Source organism: Cucurbita pepo, chromosome LG03 (genome assembly GCF_002806865.2).
Source record: "Cucurbita pepo subsp. pepo cultivar mu-cu-16 chromosome LG03, ASM280686v2, whole genome shotgun sequence".
NCBI lineage: Eukaryota > Viridiplantae > Streptophyta > Magnoliopsida > Cucurbitales > Cucurbitaceae > Cucurbita > Cucurbita pepo.
In genome coordinates, this window is record NC_036640.1 from 4,082,971 (window position 1) to 4,103,225 (window position 20,255).

Consider the following 20,255-nt stretch of genomic DNA (forward strand, 5'->3'; position numbering starts at 1 on the left):
CTCATTTTTATTTCTTTATTTAATTGTATAAGAAACAAATAGTTCTTGGTAAACAAAGTATACAAAAGGGGAGAAGATTTCGGTATCTCAGAGAAGAATGATGAGTGCCCAAACCACAGTTACTTCTCACTTGTTTACCATTAATAAAGCACATCCGCAAACTAGCATACCTTTTCCATAAATCTGGAAGACCTTAAAATTTGACAAATATCCACTAGAAGCTCAACGGTATTCATTCTAAAATGGATAAGACCATCAGGTAGGTCTATCATTCCTCTTTCCTCGTTGAAAGCAGATTCAACCACCTATCAATCACAAAGAAGATGATAAGTTGCCTTAATATCATACAAGAATTATAAAATGTAGAAGGATATCGGTTGAAGAGAATACTAAGTTCATAGAAAACCAAAATTTTAGCCATTGCAAAGAACAAAAGTTACACAAGCTGTCTAAATATCTAGTTTTAAAAGCACAAAAACAAACATGATTTTAGTTGCAAATTCGAATAGAAAAATGTTACATTAAATAAATCCATTTCTCATTTACATGCTAAAACTTTTGGGACCTACCAAATAATGCCAAAGTTTACAACATTGAAACCCACAAAAGAAAGCACAAAAGAGGAACCAAAATGTGAGAAAAAGCTATAGTGTTTTCAGGGGTTTACAGGAAAGAACTTTTTATCCAAAGTGTAGTTTTCTCCCTAAAAGGATTCCCTATCATGAGATAAGAAAGAAGGTAACTAAGGTTGTAAGGTAAGGCAGTCTTCCGAAGTTGGTTACACACTTGCATCAAACTGAAATACTAAATTCCTAGGAGCTTACAGAATGAACCAAACCAAAGAGAGATATTGGTCCATTACAATGTCTTTGACCCTTTTGTAAGACTACACTCCCAAAACTTCTCTACAGGTTTGTGTGGGGGCAAAGAACCCAATCTATTCAAGTTCTATGGAGGTTGTTGGTTTGGGTTGTCGAATCCGCACGTTGTCACTGTAGCCAAAGCCCTTTATCCAAAATAAAACAATGAGAAGCAAGCTAAATTTCTTCAAGTAAGTCCCACTCTAAGCTCAAGATGCTTGCTTCAGTCAGTTGAAGCACACCGTTGCAACCATGATGATAACACTGCCCACTGGAATCAAAATCTTTAGTCGGATTGCTACCGAATGGAGGGTTCAACATAGAATCCGTCAGCTTGGCAGAATTTTTTTAAAAATTGGGAACCCATAAGTTTTTAAGACTTTCAACACCCTTGTTACTCGAAACAACATTTTGTGCCACTCAATTCCTATGTTTCTCAGTCCGTTGCCGACTTTCGATTGTCATTCCTTACTGATTTTGTTCGACATTAACCATCCCGACCAGACCCCCCTTAAACCCTTGAGAAGAAATCTTTTCTTCCGCTTTTTCCTCTCTTCTCCAAACCATAGCCATTCCTTTGCCTAGCCTCATACTAGCACCATTCCCTTCGACAATTTCACCATGCTGCCTTCTGCTACTCTCTGTTCACCTTAAACTTTGATGGTCCTCTTCCGCTCGTTTCAAAATTAGTTGCCACCATGACTATAAAAAGTTGTTGCACTCAAAATATCTTCTTCACTATTGGGGGTGAAAATGATATGACTTTTGTGGAAGAAATGAGAAGCAATCAGCATGGTTTTCTTTCAACTCCTCTCCTACGTTGGTTCTAATGTGCTATGGTTGATTTACTGCAAAATCACGTTCATTCATTCTTTCAGAAGAAACTTAATGACAATTTTGAATGTTCTGTTTGGCCTTCCTTGGGAGGAGAAGGATTGTGCAAGTTCATGCAAGCATTGATACAAAAGGATGGATGGTCCTCTGGGAAGTGGTAAGTGATTTCCTTTAACTTTTGAGAAAAAGATGCAATCAGAGTATGAAATGTCTTTTCAGTTGAAGGTGGTAGGAAATTCTCAAGATGGGTCGGATACTCACAAGCAAATATCAAGAAGCTATGCAAAAGAGATCAAGCAAAACTCAAGCTATTTTCAGAATTGCAAAACGAAAACTCTTTTTTTCTTTTCCTGATACTCAATAGGGTGATTATTTTGGGAAAGAACCACATCTATACCTATACCGGAAGTGTCAACTACTACTTCAAAAGGAAACCCAAAATTTGGAAGGCTAGGTACATTGGTAGAAATAAGTTTATCTTTAAAAGAATTGAAACAAGTTTCTTGTTCATTACCCCAACAAAACTTCCCTTTTTTAAGCATTCAGTTAGGGCAGCAATGGTGCGGAAGTCATTTATGAATTTTTTGGAAAATGAAATCAAATCAGTCCAGGAGATAAAACACCAGAAAAATATATGAATTTGATCATCTTAATCACCAAGACATAAACGACACATTGATGGAGATAACGCCATGAGAGGAAGCTTCTTCTGAGGAAATTATGATGAATTGATGCATCCGTATAAAATCCAGATGAAAAAAGTTACCTTTCCTAGGACTCTTTGATTTCTAAAGAGCTTTAAAAAGAAAAGAAGCCAAAAAAGACTAACTAAGCAGCTTGGAAAAGATGTTTCATTGTGAAGGAACCGGATGAATCAAGAAACCATAATTTACATTCCAAGCATTAATTTGAGTAAAAATCATTGGGGAGAAGTAGATCATAGAATTAAAGTAATTTCAGCATCTTTCTATTTTATTCAAACATCTTATAATCAATTAAATTTGGACCTAAAAGAATAGAATATGAGATTAACATCATCATGTTCATCATAATAGAGTCAAAGGAAAGTGAAAAATCCTACATTCTAATGCAGCAGAACTAATCAGCAATATTTATATTCAATAAGCACAACAAATTCTGCTCGATCATGCAAAGGCATTGTTTTCATCTGTCTATGCCAAAGATATAAGAAAATCAAGTAACACACGCTGAGAAAAGCAAGCAACTAGAACCAACTTTGTATTAGTGTATTCAGGACAAGCAGAATAGGAAAAGAAACCTGAATCCGTAATAGAAGCCCATCAAGCAGTGCTGAAAATACAGACAAAAATACATCTTCCACATGTTTCCTATTCGCCGAATTATTCTCATCACAGCCAAGAATGTAGCTTGCAAGAGAAGACCTGAGAAGAGATTTAAGAATTCACATTCTTGTAATTTTCACAGCACCAACAAAAGAGACACTAAAAAGGTATGCAAAATACAGGAATAAACATAGTAAAGAGATTGAAATAATTGGCTTCCTATATGCGTTGCCACAAACTTGTGTTCAATAGACGAGAGAAAAGGGAAATTATCTTCGAACAAAAAGAAAAACCAATTACGCTACTTCCTAGTGACCAAGAATCTACAAAGCAGAAAAACCGTACTTCTAATGTTTTAATATAGGAAGCACAAACACTTCAATTTTTATGAATGGTGCTCCAAGTGCAATGGAAAGATCGTTTAATATGGCATCAACGGACCAATTACAAGCACTTATTGCATGGATGTTTTGTTCTTCAGGATTGTCTCTTCACTTAGCAAGAAATCCACATTTTATAGGTGCATTTACTTGTGCTGCAAACAATTTATTGTTAGGAAATGTGACTCCTTGAAAAAATTGTTGTGGACAACTCTTCCTCAGAAAGAAAAGACAAATATTCAAAGATTATTGCAGCCAGTTAAAGAGACATGCGGTGAAAGGGGCGTAAGTATTGTGCGTGATGGATGCAGTGATTCACAAAGGAGACTTTTGATAAACTTTATGTCGATCATAAATGATCAGCCAATGTTTCCAAAAGCAGTGGATTGCTCAAGAGAGGTCAAAGACAAGTATTTTATTAAACTTTTCTGAAGGAAGTGATTAGTGCCTATTCTTCATCTTGCCTTACAGAATACAAAATGTTGTAAACAATATGCTAGTGTATGAGGAATATAGTTGGATTTATGATATTGCTGGTGATGTGGTGGTGGTGAAGAACTTTTATCGTGAATCATTCAATGAGGCTTGCTATTTCTAATGAGTTTGTATCTTTGAAATTGCTATATGTGGCAGAAACACGTTTTGCATCGGTCATTATTATTCTTTAAGAGGTTTAAACTCATTAAAGGTGGTTCGCAAGCTATGATTATTAGTGACAAATGAACATGTTATAGAGAGGACGATGTAGGAAAAGTGAGATATGTGAAAGAATTGGTGGTGGGTGATGTTTGGTGGGACAAAATTGATAATATCCTTTCCTTCATTACACCTATATATGACATGATTTGGGTTTGCGAAACAGATGCACCTACTCTTCATTTGGTTTATGACAAGTACGATACTATGATTGAAAGGGTTTAGGCAACAATATTATAATTTTGATCTCTTAGTATTCTATTCTTATTCCATTTATATTATAATCTCTAAGAGTTCAACATTTTTTAAACTTATATTTAGGTACTATAGTGATCAATGGCTTAAAGATGGTCCTAATCGAGTACCTCCACATAAAGATATCGAAGTAACTCGTGAAAGAATGGAATGTCTCAAGAGATACTTTTCAACCCAGAAGATCGAGCAAAAGTGTTGTAGTTCGCTAGTTTTTCGAAGAAGGGAAAATATTTTAATGATGTTGATTTCATCACTGCCAGGAAAAAGCAGATGCTAAAGATTTGTGGGCCACACAATTCCTTCAATCAATTACTTTCAAGCTACTAGGCCAACTTTCCTCATCTTCATGCTCTGAGAAATTGGAGCACGTACTCATTTATTAACTCTGTTAGATGAAACAAGATGATGCCACAACGTGCAGATGATATAGTATTTATCCGTATTAATTTGCATCTATTGTCAAGAACTCAATAATATTCACACAGGGATATTGCGGGAGATTCTTTGATTATTTTGAGGATGTTGGGATGCTTGCATGGCTAACTTATCATTGGATGAACCAGATTTTGAGGGGGAGGATTTTATTGATGATGCCATTGGGATTGACAAAGGTGATCAACATAAACACATCATAGAAGTTTAAGATGAGAGTTTTAGACATTTAGATCTTTTTGTTTTCTTTTTCTTTTTTTTCGTATGGAATATGTTATTAAGATCGTACAATAACGCACACACTCGATCTAGGGAAACACAAAGAATAGGAGAAAGAAAATTGAAGGAAAAATATTGGCTAAAGGTCTTGTATTGATGACTTCAAGTATATACAGAGAGAATACAAAGAATGCAGAAAGCATCTTGAAAGCACTGCCTAAGGGGTATATATATGGTTTCAGTTTACTATATACATCTTTAACAGATATAACCACCTACTATATATAAATATCTACCATATATTTCTCTACCAACTTTTTACTATAAATAGTCGTTTACTATATATTTTCCATATATAGTTTTACTACCTATAACAATTGAATAAACTATAAATAGGTAACAGGCTCCATATCCCAACAATTCTCCCACCTGGAGACTGATCCAGTCAACTAAGAATTTCATTCTCAAACGACTATCAACATTTTCACTGCATCATACCAATTGAGGTTTTGCACAACCTCAATGTTCCAACATCAACACATTTTGTCAACATGTTTGATAGATTCGTTACACCCTCTATCTTCTCCAAACACATCACCATCTTCCACTAACCTACAAGTGAAATGGTATCGCCTTTTGTGTTTTGTCTTTGAATGATAGACCGGGTACCTCACCAACTCTATGACACTCTGACTATTTGTGAAGAATAGTCTGTCATTCATATCATCTTCTAGCTTCAGCTATTGCCACGTACTCAACCTTAGTAGATGAAAGAGCAACGCATTTATGAAGCCTAAACATCTCATCATCCATGGCTTGCTCCCAATTGGTTGTATCCTCCAACTGTAGGGGCTCATCAACGGGCTCTAGTTCCCCTTCATCAATCAGCAATAGATAGTGCAATGAAGATATATAACTATCTCGTACTCTTATAGTTTTGGATGATCTTTTCAACACTTGCTCAAGTGTCACTTACTCCATCTCTGGTTCCTCAACAACAGTCTCAGGAGTTCCTCGAATACCTACTACAACATTACTAAGTGAATTTTTCCGCAACCCAACCTAACTCCCACTTGCTTCATTGTCTCAAAACCTTTCTTTTATTTGTCCTTGTACAGGACATTTTCATCAAAAGTCACGTCACAATGTCTCAAGATTCTCTTATTCTTGACATTCCAAAACTTGTACTTGAACATGTTAGAACCATAGGCTATGAGGTAGCATTTCGCAGGCTCAGCGTCAAGCTTGTCAATCTTCTTTGGATCAACACGCACATATGCAGTACAGCCAAAAGCTCTCAAGTGAGAGTAATTGAGTTCTTTTCCTGTCCATACTTCTTCTGGCAGCTTGTACACCAAGGGTACTGACAACCCTCTATTAATGAAGTAGACTGTTGTATTTACAGTATCAGCCTAGAATGTCTCTAGCAATCCAGAATGAATCCTCATACTTTTTGTCCGCTCATTCAATGTTCTGTTCATCCTTTCAGCAACATCTTTTTGTATTGCTTTACCGAAAACTGTCCTCATTAATCTAATTCCCTTAGTGGCACAAAATGCTTTGAATTCTGACTTGTACTCTCCACCATTGTCCGACCTTAGACATTTGATCTTCAAGCTAGTCTGAATTTTAACTTCAGCTTTCCACTTCTTGAAGGTGACAAGCACATCTAACTTGTGTTTCAAGAATTAAATCCACGTCTTCCTGCTGAAATCATCTATGAAAGTGATGTAGAAATTTAATCCGCCAAGTGATCGGAACTAGAGATGGTCCCCAAACGTCTGTATGGACCATTTCCAACTGCACTTTCTTCAGTTTTATAGCAGCCTTTGTGAAGCTAACTCGTTTCTGTTTGCCCATATCGCAGCTCTCACAAGGACTAGAATCAAAAAATTTCAGACCTTCCAAAACTCCTTTCGCAACCAGCATCTTCATTCCATTGGCACTCATATGTCCAAGTCTATCATGCCATAGACTTGAATTTGAAGCATTCTCAACAACAGGAATTATGTTCATACACCCTGCATTGGTGTATAAGGTTCCTGATTTTGTGTCGCGTGCTACCACCCAAGCACCCTTCACAATCTTCCACAAACTCTTCCCAAACTTTGTTGCATAATCTCTGTTATCCAACCGACCAATAGAGATCAGGTTCTTCTTAAGACTAGGAATGTATCTGACATCCTTTAATGTCCACTGATTTCCTGCGAGAGTTTTTATGCAGACATCTTCCTTTCCTTCAATCTCTAAAGCTTTGTTGTCTGCAAGATATGCCTTCTCGAAATTTTCAGATTTGAAATTCCGAAACAGTTCTTTGTTCGGAGACGAACAAAAAGATGCACCTGAATCCAAAATCCAGGATTCAATCGGACTGTTCACGCTGAGGATTAGAGCATCTCCAATGTCTTCTGCTGAATTTATAGAATCATCGTCATCCTCTGATTTGTGATTCTGCTTCCTCTTTGATCTTGTAAAATCAGTCTGAAAGTGACCTTTTTCTCCACAACTCCAACACGTTACGTTTGGTCTGTAGAAAAAAATTCTCGATTCTTTGATTTTGATCGACCTTTGTTTGGGACCTTCGATTTACATCCACTTTGGTCAATACTGAGAGCACTACCAGATGAATCTCCAGTTTTTCGTTTGCGAATACTTTCGCTGAGAACTACATCTCAGATTTCATTTTACTTCAATTTCTCAGATCCTCGGGAATTGCTGATCGCGGCAACAACAGTATCCCACGACTCGAGTAAAGATGACATCAAAATCAATACTTTAATTTCATCTTCGAAATTATTGTCCACCAAAACTCAGTTGACTTACAATCATATTGAATTCATTTATATGATTCGCAATAGATCCAACTTCAGACTTTGGTAGATTGAACAAGTTCCACATCAAGTACACGCTTGTTCATAGCCGACGGTTTTTCGTACATATTCGACAGTGCCTTCAGTAGATCTGACGTTGTCTTCTCCTTAATGATATTGAACACATCATTTCTGGACAACGTCATTGGATCAACCCTAAGGCATGTCGATCTTTGCGCCTCCACTGCTCCGTGGTCACCCCCAACAAGGGTTCGTGAAGATTTTTCTGGTATAAATAATCTTCATTCTGCATCTTCTAGAAACCAAAATCGAATCCATTGAACTTCTCAATTGCAATTTTTCAACTTTCATCTTCACAGATCGTGGTGAATTTCGCCTAGCTCTGATACCAGTTTTTAGGATGGCACAACAACACACACTCGATCTAGATGAATACAAAGAATAGGAGAGAGAAAATGCAAGAATAATGGCTAAAGGTCTTGTATTGATGACTTCAGGTCTATACAGAGAGAGGTATATGCAGAGAGAATACAGATAATGCAAAAAGTAAGGCAATGCTATATATATGGTTTCAATTTACTATATATAGCTTTAACAAATATAACCACCTACTGTATATAAACATCAATCATATATTTCTCAAATAGTTTTTATTATAAATAGTCATCTACTCTATATTTTCCATATATAGTTTTACTATAATATGAATAAGCTATAAATAGGCAGCAAGCTTCATGTCCAACCATTATTTCTTTCTAGTACTTTATATTTATATAGTAGTTTTTGTTGGACAGAAAATTTCATACCATCATCGTTTATTACTAATGTTGTATGGTTAATTTCTTTAGAAGTATTACCGCAAAATTCTATACACACATATTATAAATATAAAAAACTTAAAAAAAAAACATGTCCTTGATGTATGTGTCCAGCATTTTTAGAAATTGGTGTGTTATCATATCCGTACTACTGTCACTGTTCATATTTGTGCTTCTTATGTTTTAATGTTTGAATACGGTCGTCATCATCAAAAGGATAATCAAAGAGTTCAACGACACTATAATTATCGAGGAATAAAATGAGAAGAGCCTACGATCCATAATCGGAAGGGTTTTATGTTAATAAGATTGTCTTTCCAGGATTCAAGGAAGTGGATTTCAGATCCTTCAAGAGTATTTTCTATCAACATTAACAAGACAGCCTCTTCTCTTATAAAAAAAAACAGGTATTTTCAGCTTAATGAAAATCCGAATCCAAAGAGAATTAATATTCCTATACAAATTATGTTCAGCCTCAAGAAGCTTTTCAAAGAGAACTCCCTGCTTTTTCTCTCATGCCCACTGTTTGTTATCTTTAACCCATTTTCATTGGTAGGAAGGCCCACTCGTTGATGTGGTTCTACTACCAGTGTCTTCAAGCAAGTCAAAAGGAAAGCAATACAGTTCGTCTGTTGAAACAAAGGTTTTTTTTACAGGTTGGTTCATCAACTGCATTGTTTGGCAACTTTCTAGAGGAAGAAAGCTGGTTCAAGTCCCTATGGGGGTTCTTGAAAAAAGGTTGGTCCATTTCCTGAGAAATGCTAAAATACTTTCTTAAGAATTATGATGATAGCATTCATGCGTTAAGGGATTTAACTAAGATGACTTGGGAGAAAAATTCATCTTCTTTTTGTAGTTTTGTGGAGTCTGTCTTGAAGAATTTGAATGGGAAACGGAGTTTTGAAATTTCAACTTTTGAGATTTCAAAATATTTTAAAGATCCTGTTCAAAAGATTTCAAAAGTTATATCCTCCGAACAATTTCATTTTCATTATATCAATGAGAAGTTGTTTCTTGTCCTAAAAAATAAAAGTGCATATTCCAAAAACCTCCCCAATGAAACCATACTAGATTGCTACAAAAATGTGCCCATAAGTATCACTGTACTTAAGAAGAAAATTGGTTGTAAAGTAACTAACATAGAGTAAAGTATTCTACTATTGTGAACAAAAAATAGAGATTGATCAAATTTTTGGATGAAACAAAGAACATTCCTTCACCTTATAAAAGAACATTCCCTACACTACATTGAATGCTACACTTTCTAGGCAGAGTTTTGGATTTCACGCTATATTAAAGAAATATATGTTGTGCCAAAAAAATCATAACACCTTACAATTTTAGCAAGAATATGAAAATACCAGAATTGCAATGTTGAGTCAGCAATCTCCCAGTCTTCACTTGGAAAAGCCACACAACTGCATCAAATTAGAACAAGATCAACTATAATGTGTAAAACAAAGATATAATGTAAGACGCAAGGCCTTGTCATTATAGCATGTACGATCTAATAATTAGTGTTGAGTAACTGCCTCAAAAACCAGAGGTTCATATTCCTCCATAGCCATGTTCACTATTTTACTCAATCACACAACATACACATATACACACATTATATTTATATATTTGATAAGAAACAATTACATTCATGTATTATGAAATCTACAAAAGAAAGGAGGAAAAACCCCCTATCAAAAGGAGTTACATAAGACTCCTCCATACAGAATCACTACCCCAGTTTTGCAAGGCTCAAATTCTCTCTTTCATACTGTGCAGGTCAAGACCACCTTTTGATAATGGAAGGTGGATTTTTTTCCCACCTCACCAAATGGAAGCCATTACTTCTCGTACTTCCTTTCCAATGAAATTTCTATACAGACGTCCAAAGATTCAGCAATCTTGTTAGGCATACTGTAAAGAGACACTTAGTCGGTGTGCAAGTTGCTTAAAGCTGCTTGAACCAAAGTAAGCCTACCACCCTTTCATATTCAGCAATGTTGAGGCCTGAAGCTCCTTCATAGATTCAGATTGTGTTGAAGAGATTTTCCAAACATCCTTCTCAATCGTGGAGAAAAGAAGGTGTCGCTCACAAATTGGAGGTGGCTAATGCTAATGGCTTCTCAACAGACATCAAAGTCTTTAATAAAATTAATTGCCTTTCGCTAGTGAAAGTAGCTTATTAAGATAATCAAAAACCAAGTTAGAGAGAAGGGGAGACTAGGTTTAGCCTTAGCCCCTAGTGGAAAATGATATGAATCAAGACATCAATCATACAATAGAAACTTCGAGAAAGATGTGAAATAAATATTGTTCGAATTATCACATGTTGCAATTCATACCACACTAAAGAAATACAAGTTTCATTTATTCTTGGAATGTTATAAATTTTGGGAGATGATAATCTAGAATATGGTGTTTCTTTAATGTATTTTAAGATTTTTATTTGGTTACATTTACATAGTGACTAATTCTGGTCCTAAAGTACAAAGATTACAACTCTTGAAATGTCTCATAAAAGGTCAAGGGTTCTCATTTTGAGACTCTTGAAATGTCTCATAAAAGGTCGAGGGTTCTCATTTTGAGACTATATAAAGTCATCAATGTTTGTTTGTTTTTGTAAATGAGATTTGGGAATGTAGTAAAAAGAGCATTTGTGCTTTCTTTTAGCCAATGACTAAGTTTCTTTGCAATTTTATGTAGTTTAGATTGCATGTTTAGAATCATTCAAGCTTACCATGATCAATCTTGCTTGTGGAGTGATTCGAATCTCAAAGAAGTGTTCTTTCCTTGAGACATTTGATCAACAATATAATCTGAAATATACTTTCCCTTGGAGTGATTCCTTATCATTAGGGTTAAGTGTTCTTACCTTTTCTTTTAGACGTGCAATCTAAACTACAAAGAATTGCAAAGAAACTATAAAGGAAAGCACAAATACTCTTTTTACTATATTTCCAAATCTCATTTACAAACATGACTCTATACAATCTCAAAATGGGAACCCTTGACCTTCCATGAGACATTTCAAGAGTGGTAATCTTCGTAGTTTATGATCATAATTAATCACTAGGTAAGTGTAACCTTAAAGTAAATAAAAATCTTAAAATGCATTAAATAAACACCATAACTCTAGATTATCATCCTCCAAAAATTTGTAACCATCAAAAATTAAATGAAACTTGATTTTTCTTTAATGTGGCACGAATTGCAAAATCTTATGATAATTTGAATTACATTTGTTTTACATCTTCCTTGAAATTTCTATGGTATGATTGATGTCTTGGTTCATATCAAGAACCATCGAAAGAATTAGAAAGAGAACACCATAAGGAAGTTTCAAGATGGGCCGACTCAAACAAGCAAACCAAGAACTATGCTTCTCTTAAAAGATCCGGAAATTTCTTTCCATCCACAATTCTGAGTAAAACTTTCACCACATTGGCCCACAACAAATGAGAATGCGAAGCCAAAGAGGGACCCAAGAGAAGCTGAAGAACATTATCTAACTTGGAGAGGAAACCCAACGCAAGTTGAGCAACTTCAATAGTCTGAACCAGCTGGTGGAATATAATTTAAAGTCACCATGGTCAGCAAGGAAGGTTCCAGGATTTAGGGAAAGGATGAAGCAAGTGGGAGAAAATAGAGAGTAAAGAAAGACAGGGAGAGAGACCCTAACGTCTGACGTTGTCAAAGTATCACACAACATATTGACTATTTAATTTAAATCCCTTGTACGTGAAACCACCCAACAAAGGTGATTGCACAAGTCATGCTTGAAAATCTCAAGAATGGAGCTCTTAACCTAAACACACACAGCATATGTAATTCAATAGGATGAGAATAGGTCTCTCCTAAATAGGCTAGTCAAAGAATGGGTCATCATAACCCGTTTAATTTAAATTATATCACTTACGAACATATTTGGAAAACCAATGACCACTTTCAAAGAACCCAACAAATGATCACCTCAAGAGAGCATCAGCTAGAGCAAGAGCTTCAGCACTGGCGTCGACAATTAAGGATGGTGCCTGACATACATTTAAAAATAATAGTCATAACTTAGAAAGGGACAGGTACACAAGGAATAATTCATGAAAATAGATGTGTTTCATTTTCATTTCCAAGCATTGATACTTTTTTTCAACAAGATACCAACCTTTAATCTCAATGTAAAGAAACAAAAAGGTTTCAAAGAAAAGAAAAGTAAAAAAACTCCAACGAAGGGTGAAAAAGAAACAAAAGGCTCGAAGGACATAAACTCCAATGAAGAGGAAAGGGGGAAAACACATTATAAGAACAGGACAGAGGCAACCCAAATAATACAAAGATCATTTTAAGCATTATTACTAACTTTAAAAACACAATTGACTCGTGAATCCAAGCATATGAAATTTGATAGGTGAAATTCTGAGTAAGTATGTACATCATCTTCTTTAACAGTCAAACTATGAATGAAAGAACCAATGAATTGAGGTTGCTAACTAATTCATAGGTGTTACAAGAAAAAAAATAACTTAAACAAGAACCCAAGTCAACATACTGCTTGCCCAACTTCTGAGAACAAGCATGCAAGACCACTGATTACTTTCTCATCTCCACTACTAAGAGAGGGAAAAAGAAGCATTTCCTTTAGAAAATGTACTCTGCACAGCAAGACCTGGGGTAACCCCTGCAGAGAACCACAGACATTAAAGCAAATTAAAAGAAGTAACATGAATCTAGACAAAGATTTAGTAGGAGAATTGATCTAGCAATTCATCTCATCGTGTATTCAGATAGAGCAATTACAAGATACGAAGAAGAAAAAAGAGCTTTTTTTTTTTTTTTAGATTTAAAAAAAAAAAAAAAAGGAAAATTGTATTCAGAATTAAAACAAAATCAACAAGAAAGAGGGAAACAGGAGCTTGTGAGAAGAATACAGACCAAAACGCTCTCACCTCTCAACTCTCCTCTCTCCTTGTAGGTTTCTCAGGTAAGTTCAAGTCAAGTAGTTCTAATATGTAGAGTGGTTGTTGTGTTGCCAACAAATCTTTCTTTCTTTGTTTTGCTAATATTTATGAAGGAAAAAAGTGGAATCGTTCTTTTTTTATAAAGTTCCAATGGAATGTCTTGCAACAGTTGGAGAATCCCTTCCTCTTCTTTGGGAATGACCTTAGCATGCATGGTCAGTCTCATCTGGAAGTTTTATTTGGGGGTCTTCCCCTTTCACATTTTATAACAGTTGGTTGTAAATGTCAGATTGTGAGTTGACTTCAGCAATTATCCTTTGTAATTTAATGAAAAATTTATCCTCGAACACATGGGGATTGGGGGATTATTCAAAAATACTCAGTTAGAAGAAGTTTCTTCAGCACCGTTGTCCTGACTTGGTTCTTCTACAGGAATGAACTATTGGTATTTTTTATTCAAAGCTCGTTAAATTCATGAGGAGTTCTAAAGTAGCATTGATGTTCCCGTGCACAATGCTTTGGTTGGAAAAAAGATGGTTGATATAGCATTTATTTTGGTGTGTTCCAATAGAGCTTTGCATGCTCCGGTTTTTATATTTTGGTTGGTTAAGGACTGAAGTCAAATCTCATTTTAAGTGGCCTTTTCTTGAGGAAGTTGTAGCAAGTTATTGGCATGAAAAGCTGAAAGATGGTTGATATAGCATTTATTTTGGTGTTTTGCAAAAGAGCTTTATGTACTCCGGTTTTTAATATTTTGGTTGGTTAGGGACTGAAGTTAAATTCCAATTTTTGTGGTCTTTTACCGAGGAAGTTATTACAGGTTATATGAATCAAGAGCTTTTAAAAGATGCCTCGTTGGATGAGCTAGTGGCTGAGAAGCTTTTAATAATGCTTGAAGCATTTATAGTTTTATTATTCTAATCACTGAATTCTATTTGATTGTAATCGCCTCTAGATTCTTTATTTTTTTTTATTTTTTTTTCTTTCTCTATTTTCACGCCCTTTGGGGATTTGTATCCCTTGAACATTTCATTTTCATTATATCAATGAGAAGTTGTGTCTTATTCAAATGATAACGTACTGCTTGTAAGGTACGATACATACCTCATGTCTACTCACAAGCTCAACAAGAACTTCAATAGCCAAATCAAAGGAAGTTGCATCCTATACAAGAATAACTTTTAGATGCGAAACAAGCAGACTGCAATTCGTAAGTCTTGTTACAATTACTACCTGCAAGGATTTGAGCACAAAATTAAGAAGGGGATGCGTTGGCAATGAACCCTGAGGTATCTCAGAGAAGCAACCAACGCGTACCTGGAAAAAAAAGAAAACTAACCTTTAAGAAGAAGAGAAAACATAGGGAAGTTATAACATTCGAAAGGAAAAGAGGCACATAACAAAACAAAAATGAAATTCCATGCAAAAAGCTAAAGAACACTGCAANAAAAAAAAAAAAAAAAAAAAAAAAAAAAAAAAAAAAAAAAAAAAAAAAAAAAAAAAAACCATCCAACACATCATTATAAAGCTTTGGTTTCATCAGAGTGGCATAATGTTGAAAATCATCATACCCAACTCAGCAAACATCGAAGAATTTTTCTGTTCTTTTCCTGCATCTGTGTCCCACAATCAAACCCTTTCTCAGATTGCTGCAGAAGGAACTCAAGAACCATAGGAGTGTGCAATAGAAGCTGCAGGATTAAAGTTAAACCAAATGGAAAACAATACAAGATAAAGTGGATAATAAATTAGGAGGCTGCAAACACATCAGTATAGATAGAAAATTCCAACACCTCTCGGGCATATTGGCTCCTACAGGATGAACTTATTTTACAATCAGCATTTTGATTGTCAACAACTTCTTCAGGTAAAACAGTAAGCATCTCCAAAACGGCCAAATTGCCGTTGTCCACACTCTGCAGATTCTGAAGACTGTAGAAAAGACGATCAATGGGTTTCCCATGCTCTACTGTTCTCAGAATAAGCGCAGAGAGTGCAAGACAGATCTGAGTTAAAAGCTGTCACAAAAGCAGGGCAATTAAGTTCCAAAATTCAAACTTCATACACTGTTATCTCTTACACAAACAAAAATGAATAAATAAATTTTTTTTTTTTTCTATTTTTTTGGTAAGAAACATACATTCATTTCATGGATATGAGAATAAATAAGTTTAGGAGGGAGTTTAACGAGAAATCAAACTTTTCAAATAAGCACAGCTATCTCATCTGCACTATTAACTAAATATCTTTTCTTTTTTTTTTACCGAAGATACAAATTTCTAAACAATGAAAAGATACAAAAACGTTCAAATGAATTATTAACTAAATATCAAACAACTCAATTTTCAAGAAAGAGGTGAAGCACCTGAGGAGGGCCTGAACTAAACTTTTTGGCAGCCACAAGAAGAGCATTTAGTAGAGCATCTTTTACTCCTAATTGTAAGAGATGGCCTTCATTCTGGATCTGGCAAGTAAGAATTTCAAATTCAAATGAGAAATTGTATAATTATGGGCCTTCAAATGTGTACTTTTAAATGATGATTTATTAGATAGCCACTTACCTTTTCATCACAATTCAATCATCTTGAAGATAAATCTGGTCTTTTTTCTTAAAATGTACCATGTCATCACTATGACATTAATGATAACATGAAAAATAACTAGAAATACTAGGAAAATTGTCAAGGCTTTTGAGCCCTCAACTATACATTCTTATTTGCCCTCTGGGAACCTGAGCAATCGAGGAGAGGAGAAAACAAAAAAAAAATAAAAGAACCAAACCACCCAAGCAGTCAAACAAACAGAAGAATGATAAACGCAGCTAGATGGGATTGTAAGTGATAGTGAAGCTCCAAGTCCTGCTATGGTAATTCATTTTCTAATGAAAAATGCTTTCAATGAGAAAAATGAAAAGCCAACAACAGGAAAACCCTACCTCAAATGAAGCTCTTTTAGAACAAAATACAGCTGCTGATTGAAATGAAAAACTAAAATAAAAACAAGAAAAGAAAATTACAATTATTTACTGAGGGAATAAGTTTCTTTCTTCTTTTTTTTTTTTTTTTTTTTTTTTTTTTTTTTTTTTTTTTGTTCAATAAAAAATCTAGTAAAGGATAATACTCTTCCCAATTCATAGAAATATTATTTGGATGGAGAATAATGACTAGAAAAATTGGATAGAGAGCACCATTGACAAGCTTTGAAGATGGCTAAATCAAATCAATCCCTCCAACCAGCATATGTGCAGGATGAGAAAACAAGGTGGCCATGACATTCACCATCTTCAGCAAACAATAAACGCAATGAAAGCTCTAAAACTGAGGAGAGTTTCTTTAGAAGAACTTCAGCTGTATTAAAGCCTCAATGAAGCAGAATCAAGCATAGAACGTTGACTTGGACTTTTAGACTTCCAAATGGCTCAAAACTCCTCTTTTGGTAAAGGAGAGGAATATGACAAGTGGTCCATCTCTTTAAAGGAAGGATTTTAAAGTATCTCCTCCACTATAGACCTCCCCTCTCTATATGCGAGCCTCACACACCCCAAAAGAGCTTATCCATCAAACCCAAAAATAAAGAGTAAACTAGCAATCCATGACAGTTGATCAAGAATGCATCATTATAGAAACAACACATAGGAAGAATGTCTTCGGATGCGATCTATGATGTTAACTCTCCTATGTAAAACCTACCACACAAAAACCTTAACCTTCCATGAAATTTTAGATTTCCAAAGTGAGGAGAAAATAGAAAAATCTTAGGCATACAGAGGGGAGAATGGGTAGACAAGATATGGAAAAAGGAATGGCATAAAAAGCCCCTCAAAGGATCAAGAGTCCATGTCCAAAATCCAACATCCCTTCTCCCACGGCTCACTAGTTGGTCACAAAGAAAAGAAAAAAATACCGATCACAATCAATCGTCTCTCTGTCAGACAAAGGACTACGTAAGTCTAAGGAAATCCTAGAGAAGGATCTGAGGAAGGCAACAACAAGGGCACCAAATGCAACCTCTTATTCAAAGAATTTTTTTTAATGCAAAAATCGAACTTTCATTGAGAAACAGTGAAGGGTAAAAAAACAGACATACAAAAAAGAGAAGCCAATAAAGAGGAGAGTCAAGTACAAGAAGAGACTTCAATCAAGTAAAAATGTGACAAAGCAAATAATTAAAAAAAATATGGACACGAGGCCCAAAGAGAAACAAAGAATCTATCAAGGGACCAAACATCACTACAAGAAATCTATCTCTCGTTGAAGATTCTTTTTTTTTTTTNAATTTTTTTTTTTTTTTTTTTTTTTCCCCTCCCCACATACTCCACAAAATAGCACACAAACCAGCCTGCGACAAAATCCCCGAAAAGATAGATGGAGTAGAAACTTCTTGATCGGCTCCCTTCAACCCTAAGAACTAGTGAATATGTAGACATACATCTCAAAGAAACCATGCCAAACGGCCTGGGTAAAATCACAACTCTAAAGAATATGGCCTGACCAACAATGTGGCCTGACCAAAAAGGAACATCTGGCCAAGAGCCTAACTAAGGTGTTCACTCTTCTATGCAGAACTTGCCACACAATGAACTTACCTTCTTGGAAATTTTCACCTTCTATACCGAGGGAAAAACCGAACTACTAGCTAGGGAAGGATTAGACAAGAAATGGAACAAGGCACTGCAAGAAAAGCCTTTCAGAGGACAAGGAATCCAAAGGTGAACATCCCCCAATCAGACCGAAACCTAATTTCGCCAAGCAAAGATAACAAAAGCAAGACATCTGTTGTTTCCTATCAGTCAACGGACAACTGAAACCCAAAGAAGGAGAAGGTTGAGACTCCGACCGATGCTACCAAAAAACCCAATGAAGATAATGGCTTGTCAAACTGCTCTAAATGAAAGGTCAATGATATAATGAATATATGTATAGTTTCAAAGAAAGGACTCTTTACTTGTTAAAATCAAATTTTAAATTTTTGAACTTTTTCAAAACTGAAATTTATAAAAGTTAGATTCTTCCTGGCTGCAAAACTAAATCCAGTGTCGAAGCTATTAAGTTTAAGCAAAACAAAAGGCTGACACAAAATAAGGGGAAAAGATGTTTCAGCAATGCGAAACAGGATTGGTATTAAAATCAAAGTCAGACTACTAACCTTGCGTTTAAGAATCTGAGCAGCAAAGAACTCGACTTCCAAATCAGGGACAAAGGAGGACAGCGGAATTTGAACACGATCAGAGGTAAGGATAGCAGTGGCAACTTCCCAAGCAGCACCGGTCTGTTGAAACTGGACTAACCATTGATTTGCTGCCACGCGGTTGCAAGATTGGGTATCATGATTTAGGACGTGAACTGCTTGAGAGACTTTCATTCGCAATTCCATTTCTTTCACACCTACGTAGTTTATCTCTGTTCTCAGTATTCTCAGAAGAAACTAGCAATTGACGCGGACACAACATAACAATCACCCAAGAATGCCGACTGCCACCACAGAAACACTTTCAGGAAAATCCATTCCTTTGCCTACTCTCAAACTGTGTCCTTGGCTGCATTTTAAACTTCAGCAGACTACGCCCAAGCGTCTGGCCTAGTCCACAGAGGCTTACAACTTTCACAACCCTAGAAATAAATAAATAGACGAACATATCAATAAACCAAACCAAATTTCACGTAAGCGTTCCACCATTTCCGATAACCGAAAGTTAATTAACCCAAATCATCACAAATTAAACCAATCAACAAAATCCATACGATGCAATCCTATAATCTCCTATTGCCCAGAGCTCGATCTCATAGCCGCATCCAATCATGCCGGTAAAGTTTTCACAAAACCAAAAAAATCAAAGAATTGTATTCGGATAAAAGCAAACAGCCTGGGAGATGGCAAAACCTTTCCTCAGTATTTATGTTTACGAAAACGCATTTAGTCGAATGAGTAGATTGTATACCAAGAATGTGAAGAACATAAAATAGACAATCATCACAAAAGAAACATAAAAGTACGAAATTATCTCACTTGGTAGACTTCAACCAATGCTGGGCCAGAATCGGATGGTGATTTGTTTTCTATTCTCGAATTACTTCAATTCTCCTCGATTGAAGCAGTGAATGCGTTGTTGATGAGGTGAGGAGCAGGTGTGTGGGTACTACGGCTGGCGGACAGAGGCAAGGACCTCCATTGGCCGACTGGAATGGTGGCGTCGGAGTTGGTCGACCGGCCAGTGAAGGACACGAGGAAGAAGGTAGGGGTGGTCGATCTAAATTTGGGGAGATGGTAAAAAATAAAAAATGGAGGAAAATAGCCTTCGCGTCTCATAAAAAATCTGAAAACCTAAGCTCACGGAAATGCTATTATACAAACAAACCTTCCAATTTTGTCCTCCAACCTTTTTTAAGAAAAATAAAATAAAATAAATAAAAATTCAATATAATTTCTATTTTTTACATTGAATTTTTATTTTTTAAAATTTCAAAATGTTATAATTTTTTTATTTTACACTCCTACCCTTAAGCCGTGCTTAATTAATTAAAAATAATTATGAGGTGGATTTTAAAATAATTTTAATATAGCAATGGAAATTAATTTAATTGTTTTAAATTAATTAATATAAAATTACCACAAATGGCTAAAAAGTTAAAAGGGTAAAAGGGTAAAATTCTAAATTTTATGGGCTAGATGGAAATGTT

The 20,255-nt window shown here is 35.4% G+C and overlaps 1 protein-coding gene across 2 annotated transcripts in view; it reads right to left on the bottom strand.

Moving 5' to 3' along the window:
* LOC111790131 (transportin-3) overlaps positions 1–19,872 on the bottom strand; it is a 38,672-nt gene extending 18,800 nt beyond the window's left edge. For both annotated transcript variants that reach the window (XM_023670959.1, XM_023670958.1), the window contains exons 1-12: positions 19,585–19,872; positions 18,724–19,187; positions 15,944–16,042; positions 15,372–15,596; positions 15,150–15,269; positions 14,812–14,895; positions 14,683–14,742; positions 13,170–13,298; positions 12,596–12,657; positions 9,991–10,047; positions 2,974–3,097; positions 171–305 (exon numbers count right to left, since the gene is read on the bottom strand). In XM_023670959.1, coding sequence (XP_023526727.1) covers positions 171–305; positions 2,974–3,097; positions 9,991–10,047; positions 12,596–12,657; positions 13,170–13,298; positions 14,683–14,742; positions 14,812–14,895; positions 15,150–15,269; positions 15,372–15,596; positions 15,944–16,042; positions 18,724–18,951 — 1,323 coding nt within the window. In that variant the 5' untranslated portion in view covers positions 18,952–19,187; positions 19,585–19,872. The remainder of the gene's footprint in view (positions 1–170; positions 306–2,973; positions 3,098–9,990; positions 10,048–12,595; positions 12,658–13,169; positions 13,299–14,682; positions 14,743–14,811; positions 14,896–15,149; positions 15,270–15,371; positions 15,597–15,943; positions 16,043–18,723; positions 19,188–19,584) is intronic.
* Positions 19,873–20,255: the final 383 nt, after the last annotated feature.